Here is an 11,344-nt window from a genome sequence, read left to right as displayed (position 1 = left end):
TTAGGCAGACGATTTTATTGCATATTCTTGCACAAAATACACCGAAAAGTGTAGAAAAAAATTGACACCCAGATCCGAGTAGAGGAAGACCATTTTTATGACCAAAAACACATCCAAAAGCATAAAAAACCTTTCAAAATAATTCAATTTTTCTTAGGCAGACGATTTTATTGCATATTCTTGCACAAAATACACCGAAAAGTGTAGAAAAAAATTGACACCCAGATCCGAGTAGAGGAAGACCATTTTTATGACCAAAAACACATCCAAAAGCATAAAAAACCTTTCAAAATAATTCAATTTTTCTTAGGCAGACGATTTTATTGCATATTCTTGCACAAAATACACCGAAAAGTGTAGAAAAAAATTGACACCCAGATCCGAGTAGAGGAAGACCATTTTTATGACCAAAAACACATCCAAAAGCATAAAAAACCTTTCAAAATAATTCAATTTTTCTTAGGCAGACGATTTTATTGCATATTCTTGCACAAAATACACCGAAAAGTGTAGAAAAAAATTGACACCCAGATCCGAGTAGAGGAAGACCATTTTTATGACCAAAAACACATCCAAAAGCATAAAAAACCTTTCAAAATAATTCAATTTTTCTTAGGCAGACGATTTTATTGCATATTCTTGCACAAAATACACCGAAAAGTGTAGAAAAAAATTGACACCCAGATCCGAGTAGAGGAAGACCATTTTTATGACCAAAAACACATCCAAAAGCATAAAAAACCTTTCAAAATAATTCAATTTTTCTTAGGCAGACGATTTTATTGCATATTCTTGCACAAAATACACCGAAAAGTGTAGAAAAAAATTGACACCCAGATCCGAGTAGAGGAAGACCATTTTTATGACCAAAAACACATCCAAAAGCATAAAAAACCTTTCAAAATAATTCAATTTTTCTTAGGCAGACGATTTTATTGCATATTCTTGCACAAAATACACCGAAAAGTGTAGAAAAAAATTGACACCCAGATCCGAGTAGAGGAAGACCATTTTTATGACCAAAAACACATCCAAAAGCATAAAAAACCTTCCAAAATAATTCAATTTTTCTTAGGCAGACGATTTTATTGCATATTCTTGCACAAAATACACCGAAAAGTGTAGAAAAAAATTGACACCCAGATCCGAGTAGAGGAAGACCATTTTTATGACCAAAAACACATCCAAAAGCATAAAAAACCTTCCAAAATAATTCAATTTTTCTTAGGCAGACGATTTTATTGCATATTCTTGCACAAAATACACCGAAAAGTGTAGAAAAAAATTGACACCCAGATCCGAGTAGAGGAAGACCATTTTTATGACCAAAAACACATCCAAAAGCATAAAAAACCTTTCAAAATAATTCAATTTTTCTTAGGCAGACGATTTTATTGCATATTCTTGCACAAAATACACCGAAAAGTGTAGAAAAAAATTGACACCCAGATCCGAGTAGAGGAAGACCATTTTTATGACCAAAAACACATCCAAAAGCATAAAAAACCTTCCCAAATAATTCAATTTTTCTTAGGCAGACGATTTTATTCTATATTCTTGCACAAAATACACCGAAAAGTGTAGAAAAAAATTGACACCCAGATCCGAGTAGAGGAAGACCATTTTTATGACCAAAAACACATCCAAAAGCATAAAAAACCTTCCAAAATAATTCAATTTTTCTTAGGCAGACGATTTTATTGCATATTCTTGCACAAAATACACCGAAAAGTGTAGAAAAAAATTGACACCCAGATCCGAGTAGAGGAAGACCATTTTTATGACCAAAAACACATCCAAAAGCATAAAAAACCTTTCAAAATAATTCAATTTTTCTTAGGCAGACGATTTTATTGCATATTCTTGCACAAAATACACCGAAAAGTGTAGAAAAAAATTGACACCCAGATCCGAGTAGAGGAAGACCATTTTTATGACCAAAAACACATCCAAAAGCATAAAAAACCTTTCAAAATAATTCAATTTTTCTTAGGCAGACGATTTTATTGCATATTCTTGCACAAAATACACCGAAAAGTGTAGAAATAATTGACACCCAGATCCGAGTAGAGGAAGACCATTTTTATGACCAAAAACACATCCAAAAGCATAAAAAACCTTTCAAAATAATTCAATTTTTCTTAGGCAGACGATTTTATTGCATATTCTTGCACAAAATACACCGAAAAGTGTAGAAAAAAATTGACACCCAGATCCGAGTAGAGGAAGACCCTTTTTATGACCAAAAACGCATCCTAAAGCTTAAAAAACTTACCAAAAAGTTGTAAATTCAGATGTTCATTACATGAACATTTTGCTTCCTCGTGGAGAAAGCAAAATTTTATTGACAAAATGTGAATTTTTGATTTTATAACTTTCATTAATTCTTTAAATTTACCTCAAATGAATACTTTATATATATCGATCGATTCGTCTTGACGTAAAGAATACAATTTTATTATATATAACCTTAAATTTTTCGATTTAAAAATTTTTTCGATTAAAAAAAAATTTTTGGAAAAAAGACCATAAAATTTTTTTGTTGGAGTATTTTTCAAAATCCTTTGGTCAGATTTGAGATATTAATATGATAAATAATCTAAACAAAAAAAAATTATTTTCAATTACTATTTTCTACAAAGGATATAGTGGAGAATAAATAGAAAAAAATGAGACACATTTTCAGGCATATTCCATTCAAGTACAGATATATTATGTACGTCATCGCAAACATCGTGACTATTTACAATAAATATACAATCGATTAGATTATTAATATATAAATAAAATATATCGTATCGTTATGTAGTTTATGGTTTACAGCAACACGTGACAGTAAACAATTAGATCATAGCGGCAAAATAGCGTATCCTACCAAAGTAGTGGTCGTAGCTATGTAGCGTTGTGCTTTGGTTTCAGCTCCTTTTTTTTTATTTTTTTCTTTATTATAGCGTCGTTACACATTCCTTTACTTTGATTCCGCTATTCATTCGATTATTTTTTTTTTTGAGCGTGCAAACGGATTTATCCAAAGTGAACATATTTCAAACGGCGAATATATTAATTTGAATAAAGAAGCGCTTAAAATTAATTTTTTACAAAAACATTTCTTCCTCGCATTTTATACAAAATATATTTTAAAAAAGAAAAACAATCACAGAATTAGCTTCAGTACTTTCTCTTTTTTTTTTTTAAATGGTGTTCGAATCGTTTATAACATAACCTCAAAATTTAAAAAACAGTTTGAAACAAATAAGTAGTATTTTTAAATTATCTTTTGAAAATTTTTTTTTAAATCGTTTCCTTTAGTCATGTGTGAGAAAACAAATCGAACACTGAAATCACAAAGTTGTTGAAAAGAATTTTTTTCAAAATATGTTTCTTCGTTGAATATATATTCACTTTGGTCCAGGTGCAAGCGTATCGAGGGGATTTTTTTTTTATTTACAAGGTCGTTTTTTTTTTTGTTAAATTTTTTCAAAACCCTTTTTTCTCGAGGTTAGAGAGGACATAGAAACGTTTATTACCCGATAAAGTTATTAGCGAAAAATTGCGAAACAAGAACTCGAAACTTCATAGAAGTTAGAAGTCATAGCAATAGATTCTCTCTCCTGATTTATTTTTAGTTTGGTTTTTTTTTAAAGATATATATTTATATTTATATATATATATTTATTTATATATACTCCAAAGTGTTGTCATACATAATATCTTTCAATTCTTTTACTAGCGTTCACATATTTGACACTTGATACTTAATAAAAATAGTCCATTTCTTAATAGCCGAGTTTAGTGGATTATTTATTCTATATCAACAGGGACAACATATTACAGGACACTTTGAGGGCGGCAGATTTTTTTTTTTATTTATTTATTATTTTTTTTTTTAATCATTCGGGAGGAAAAATCTACATTTTTTTCAAATAATAATTATCGAATAAAAAGAAATTTATTTTGCGTTTATATTTTCGAATTTTATTAACTCAAAGAAATGCCCGTTAAACAAAGAAAAGAAACTATTTTTTTAGCAAACATTCTCTTACGAACAAACGATATGGACTCTACGCAGAAGAACCTGACTTTTCTACGCCTAAGGAAAATCGTTTAAATTCGTCGAAAGAGCGCGTAAAAATATTTATAAATTGATGCTTTTTTTTTTTTTTTGTTTTTCAAAGTATATAGAGGTGGCAGTCTCATATATATATATATATGGTGTGGGTGTAAAAAATAACCAATCCCAACGCTGTTATAATTATATAAAAAAAATATTAAAATTCATTTTAATTTTTTCAATTTTCAATTATAAAAGATTTTAATTATTACTAAAAATTATTAATTTTTAAAAATACTAATTTGTTTTTAGTATTTTTAAAAAATTTACAAAAAAATACGTTGGGATTTGTTAGTGTGAAGGTAGGATACGTGTTTTAAGATGATCACGAATTGAAACTGTAGTTCAGTCAAATGCGTTTGCGAATTTTTCCCAAAAAAAAACAACTTTTAGTTAATCTCAAACTATTTTCCTTCTAAGACATTAATTTATTATTCCTTAATTCCATTTAAAATCTATGAACTCTTTTATTTTTATTAGAAAACTTAGATTTGTCAAATAAAACGAAAAATCGTTTTCCAGTGAGAATAGAAAGTTTGCATTTTTTTTTCTCGAGAAATTAAATATAGAATCGAGTATTCTCGCAATATTAAGATGTTTGAATTTTTTGGCGGGAGAAACATAACCTCGAAGTTTCAGCGTTTTATAAATAGAAAAACTTTAGACTAGGCCAAAGCAGAATGAAATCTCTAATCGTAAATCTTAAGTTTTTACATGAGAGAGAAAAGAATAGAAATATCTTTTGTCCTTTTCTCTCTCATGTAAAAACTTAAGATTTACGATTAGAGATTTCATTCTGCGTTGGCTCACTTAAATTTTTGTTATCAATTTATTTTCAAAGTTTTATTATTGTTTAAAAATAATAATATTAATAATAAAAAGAAGAAGTACAATTTGAAAGATGAAAAATTTTTAATGCCATTTTAAATTATTTGAGGTTATGTTAGGCACCATAAGATTCGATCATTTTAATAATTTGCATTATTTTCTTGAACCTCAGAATGAAATTGGTGTCAGTCTCAACACTCTCGAGTCAATTATGGAAAGATTCATATTTTAACGAAGCTCACCTAACCTATATTCATTTTTTATACATTCAAAGTAGCGCGTTTATAAACCACTAAATAAGACAACGAATGTCTTCTTTTTATTTCACCTATATATAAGTTTTTTTTTTATATATAGATGTAAGGACGCCACTATTTTTTTATATGTTAAACCTTTCGTGTATATAAATGAAGACGATTATTGACTTTTTGATGATGATGATAGAGTAATAAAAAATAATCGGATGACAATATGGGGATTATTATTTTCGAGTTGATATAAGAGTGGTTGGGGGGGGGGGGGTATTGACGGTAGTTCGATTTCGACGTGAATACACATATTAATTCGTGAAGAAACAGAGTTTATCGATCGTTCCATTTATCCAGCAAGCACAAATACGTATTTTAATTTATTTATTTATACACACACTTCTTTAAGTGACTTGATTTTTTTTGTCACAATTGTGGAAACTGAGGATAAAGATGTTATTAGTTTTATAAAAAAAAAAGAAAGGTAAAAATTTTTTATCATCCTCAATTATTCCACTATTTTTTTTTTTTTATCACCGTTCAACGGTGATACACTCTTCATTCATCACTAGTTAACGCTAACAATACATTCATTGTTAAAAATAAGTTAGCCTTCATCAATTTTTCTTTTCTTTTCGTCCATAGTTCAACATTGCACCGAGAAAGCACCACTATATAATACAAATTTCTCGCCTCTCTCATTCATCTTTTATTTTTTGAAAAAAAAGATACTCGAGACTGATGGTCACTTAGTTTTTATATAAAACACGACAATTCTGTGAGTTCTATATTTTTTTTTCTTCTTATCGTCGAATGTATAACAAATCGAGAAGTTTGTCGTTGAAAATTTTTGTTTTCATTCATACAAAACAAGGGTCAATTGAGAAAAATAAGTTTTCATTTACTCCTCTAGCTTTACGAAAAAAATAAAATCCAATTTTTAGAGGATAAAAAAAAAGTTCTCTTTAGAAGAATATAGGGATAATTTAATAGACACGCGGTAAATTTTTGTAGGCAAACGTCAATTTAAAGCTAATTTATTGACTAGGATCATTCATTCCATCTCAACGACAAACTCTCGGTAATATACCTAATCCTTTTTTTTTATGTACCTTGTATCAAATCGTCGCATTGTTACACACTTGCGAACGTCTTTCAATAAAACCGTTATTAAACGGACACTTCACTAATCCTTTTTCTTCCAATAGAAAAATCGTATTTCGACAATTGTCTTCTGTTGGAAATTTCATCTTCGGGATTTCGGTTTCCACTTCAATTTTATATCTTCCATAGAAGATGATTCACACACTGAAAGACATAATTCTTCATCAATCGTAAAAGAGTTTGTATCACCGAGATATCAGTCGTATTCTGGAAAACTACTTAATCCTATAATAGACCCTATCACGATGTAGTAATATAATATAATTTTTTTTTTAGTATTTGGCATCTTTGAAATACACAAATAGACTTTGGTATAAAACTTTTTCTTTTCTTGATAGTGTTTTTGTCACTCGCGTAGAGTTTGTAAGAAAAGTGTACACTCACACATACTAGCAAAAATTGTCGAACCACCACAATTTACAAGTAGCATCTCTTCTTCTGCGTCGTTTTTGACTTGTTGGATCGACAGGTTTCTTTGTGAATCTAATATTATAGGGATCCTCCGCAAGTTCAGGATAGAGTTGTGCATCGTGAACGTAGTCACCCTCGTAATTTGAGACAAGTCCAACTTTTACAATCTCCTCCTGTTCGGCAGCTGTCCATTCAATCATTGTCAGTGTATTTGCCTCAAGAGCCTCTCTCTCACGATGCCAGGCTTTTCTTATCGCGGCAGTTTTTGCATGATGAAGAAGTCTCTGTTTCTCCTTCTCAGCGGTTGTACCATACCTGAGATTAATAACATAACTCGGTCCGTGAATTTTAACATCCACCAGTGAACTACTACCACTGCCATTGGAATTCTGATGAAATGTTGTATTCACCTGACCACCCAATCGTTTCAATTGGCCACGATCCTCGGCCGATTTCCATGTTTCTTCTTTAACAAAATAGAACGCATCTTGTTGAGCGCTATGCACAAATGTGAAGGGAAGAAAATAGGATTCATTGAAAACAGTCGTGAAAACGTCTTTGTAAATTGTATTGGCAGTAGGAACACTCGAAACAACAGCTTGACCGTTCGCAGTTCTAGAAACCAGAATACCCTTTCCAAAAGGAGGATCAGACGCTGCGCCCAAACGATTAGGTATCAATTCACTTGTATCTTTCTTCAGTGCTGAACGCGGTGGTGCTGACAAACCCGCTGCATCACTCGAATGTCTCTGTGCAATGTAAGCCAAAAAACCCGACTGCACTCCCAAATTCCTTACCCTCTCCTTCTTGCCAAATATCGAAGTCCCCGAACTCAATGCCGGTGGAACGTGTCTATCATCCCTCCCATTGGGAAACAATTGCGGTGCCAAACTCTCCAAATCGTAACCCAAACTCGACAGCCAAGAAGTATGATCCGACAATTGTTTTTGACGATTCGTGTGTGCCACATCAATAGGATTATTTCCATTGAAACGATAAAAATGTAAATGCGTTGGTGTTTGAAGTCTATCCAATACATTCTCCCACAATGGCGACATATATTGACCAATAAGTGGATCATAAACTTTACCATTTGGCATATGAACCAATGATGTCACAGCATCCAATATACCACCACAAAAGTCCACCGGTATATAAAGATAAGGATTCGAATCATAAACAATATGCCCATACGGTGATCTCATTATTTCCCTAACACCCTCGCCATATTGATTAAAAATCATAATTGGCGTTCCACATTGATCTGTTGTTATGTAAAATTTATTTCTATAAACTTGCGCATAAATCAAATGTCCCCTATCGTCATAAACCAATGATATTAGTTTTCCATCCCTTGGACTGTAGATTTGACTAACTTCTTGCGGCCTCTTTTGATTTGTATAGAAAAATTGTGTTACATTTCCATAATTATCTTTTCGTGTCGATAGACGATCCAAATGATCATAGTAATATTTTATATCGAAACGTCCTCGTTTTGTAGCACGTACCAATAATCCCTTAGCGTTGTAATCAAATCTTTCTTCACGCGCATTCTGTATTACTAGACCCCTATTATCGTATTTGTATAATCCATCTCCAAATTTGACTATTCTATCCATTGAATTATAACTCATTGGTATTGTATTACCACGATAGGTTAGGGACAACATATTTCCATTTGGATCGTATTTAAAGTCCCAAGGTTCTTGTGCCTCGACACCAATTAATTGTCCATCCGCATCCCAAGTGTAGTTCTTAACATTTGTGTAGGTATTAACTCCAACATTACGAGTATCAGTCCTCGTTTGATTGATTCTACCCCAGGAGTCGTGAGTAAATTTCATTCTAAATACTTCCATACCGTGAATTGTGACCGTTACTTCCGTCTCTAGAAAACGCATATCAGTTTTTCTGGAAAATATCGCCGTTCCATCGAAAACAGTCGTTTCATTTGGTTGGGGTTTTGAGATTTTGAACGAACCTATCTGTTCTAATGTTCCAGTTTTACTATTGTAGGCAACAATGTGCGATGGAAGATTTTGTCCACCAATTCTACCTTGAATGGACGTGAGCCTAAAATTAGAATCATAGTCAAAGGTGAATTTAGCATTGCTCAAACCTGTCTTGGCGCTAAAATCAATACGTTCTTCAATTAGAAGTCCAGCGTTGTATTGATAATCCCATTTGTATTCGACATCTCTCTCCGAGTGTATTACTTCCGATGGTAAGCCACTTTCGGTGTATTTCATTTCACTTTTACCATCGCCATTAACAACTTCGGCCAATTGACCAGATGTGTGATAACGATAGACGATACGTGCTCCATCACCGGGAAATATAGTTTGCAAAAGATTGCCATCGTGACTGTAGTGTTGAAGATAGGATCTTATGTTTCCAGGTGGTGTGTATGATACGCGAAGAAAACCTAAGGATGATTGACAGGAGAATGAGTGTTTTTCCTTTGATGGAAGAATTATGTGTCGTAATCCACCATCGTCATCGTATTGAAGTGAAAAAGCGCGACCACTCGCTAGGGTTATTTTTGACAGCATATTAAAATCATTGTATGTGTAGCTTTTCGTTCCGTCTTGAGAATTGTGTGTCATTGCCAATTGTCCATGACGATCGTAACCATAGGATTCGTCTGTTGGGCCCCATTTCCAGTCATTCATACGATTGAATCTATCGTAAGTGATGGTTAAATTGTGTACTTGTTCCTGTGGTTTCCAAGATAATGGCAGACCTGATGGATCGAATGTTACGGTTAATAGTGGATTTTTCGATTTATCGTAAAACATTTCGCGAACGAATGTTTGATCGAACTCAACGCCTATTACTCGGCTGTCGTTGACCCAAATTTCACGACTCAGGGTCTGTTGGGGATGACTTACGTCACCGACGAGATTGTAGGTGGTTGTCATTACGTTTGTTAATTCTCCCAAAGTCATCGATTGGTAACTCCACATTGGGAGCATTTCGGCTTCGACGGGAAGAGCCGCTTCCAAAAGGGGATGTTTTGTCATTGCTGCGGTCATAACTCTTCCTCCACCTGGTAGAAATACTTCAAGTGAACTATTGGGATAAGATATCGCTTTCTTGATTCTCGTACCATCGATAATTGTCAAAGTATTCAATCTTTCGTTTTTCATTTGAAATTCCATGAAACGTTGCTTTTCGCCCAATTTTAAAGCCTGAAGGGGAGCGGCAACTTTGACGGATAATGTCTCGTCGGTTGTCAATTGTGAGGAGAGTTTTAATTTCTCGCCAGTTGGTAAAATCACTTGGGTTACACGTCCAAGATCATCGTAATTGTACATGTAAGTTTCACGACCACCCGATCGACTAGTCAATAAACCTGTTGCACTATCATAATCGAGTGTTATTTCCGATCTTCCCTTCTCTGAGAGTTTAACCAAAAATCCAACGCCTGAGATTTTTAATTCCGATTTATGATCCTGGGTGTTTTCAATGGAGCTCACGACATTGCTGTAATCGCGAAGGAATTGTATTTTATTGCCCGCGCTATCAGTGACTGTTGATAGTTTTCCAAAACTAGTGTTCTTACTGTAGAGGAAGGAGTATCTTGTCTTGCCGGATGTTAGATCCTTAGTGTCGACATGTTGTCCGTAACGATTGAAGACATAGACTTCGTTTGATGGTGGGAAGGGAATGTGAAATTCGCCACTTTCGTCATGATTTGGAAGATAGGGTTGTAGTGCGAGAATGTGTAAACTACCCTGATCGGCGATATGTAAAACACCATCGGGTGAAACTGCTAGAGCGGAAATGGCGGTAAATTTAGCATTCGATGAGAGTAGGGTCTCGGTACTGCTTGTGTCATCCGTACACGAGCAGGTGAAATCCGATTCCTTTGTACTTGGTGTTGTATTATTGCATTCACACTGTCCGCGAAGGTGTTCGTGTTGTTGGCCAGCGAAATAGGACATTTTACCTGATGAATCGACAACTCGCACTGAATTAACACGATGGGAATCACTATCGGCAATGTATAATTCACCAGTTGGACTGAATCCAACGGCCAAGACGGAACCAAGAATATCTTCGGATTTTTTAACACTGGTGGCATTTGTTTTTGAATCGTTGTTAGTTAAACCGGTGGTACAATGTAAGGGTGTTCCAGCGACGACACGAACTTTCAAATCGCTAGTGAGTTTCAACACAAGACGATCGTCAATAAAATGTAATGATCCATCCAATGGACTTAGAGTTAAACCAGTTGGCCATTGAAGTTGTGCTTGATGCGCGGGAATTGCTCCAACACAAGGAGCCGGTGACCAATGATTATGATGACCATGATGACCCACAAGTGTGTGAATCATTCCCCTAGGATCCACTGCCCTTATATTTGTTCCATCAGCAATGTACATTGTCTTGTCGGCTGCTATTGCTATTCCTAAAAAAGAAGAGGAAAATCCGTTTTAAAAAAAGTCAAAGGGAAATTAATTATAAGTACTGTAACTGGAGATTAAAAATAACTCCATTTATCATTTCCCTCTACGTGGGGAAACTAATCAATCTTCGTTATCAATTAATTTTAAATTAGACGACACTTTAGGCTCAT

General features: G+C 33.7%; 1 protein-coding gene across 7 annotated transcripts in view; it reads right to left on the bottom strand.

The window, feature by feature from the left end:
• Positions 1-2,691: 2,691 nt before the first annotated feature.
• The window catches only part of LOC127280594 (teneurin-a), a 481,913-nt gene continuing 473,260 nt past the window's right edge, over positions 2,692-11,344 (bottom strand). For all 7 annotated transcript variants that reach the window (XM_051303681.1, XM_051303683.1, XM_051303684.1 and 4 more), the window contains one exon: positions 2,692-11,176. In XM_051303681.1, coding sequence (XP_051159638.1) covers positions 6,741-11,176 — 4,436 coding nt within the window. In that variant the 3' untranslated portion in view covers positions 2,692-6,740. The remainder of the gene's footprint in view (positions 11,177-11,344) is intronic.

This window comes from Leptopilina boulardi, unplaced genomic scaffold (genome assembly GCF_019393585.1).
Source record: "Leptopilina boulardi isolate dan_hultmark-lab unplaced genomic scaffold, ZJU_Lbou_2.1 LbouV2_248, whole genome shotgun sequence".
Taxonomy (NCBI): Eukaryota; Metazoa; Arthropoda; class Insecta; order Hymenoptera; family Figitidae; genus Leptopilina; species Leptopilina boulardi.
This window is presented reverse-complemented; position numbering and strand designations above follow the sequence as displayed.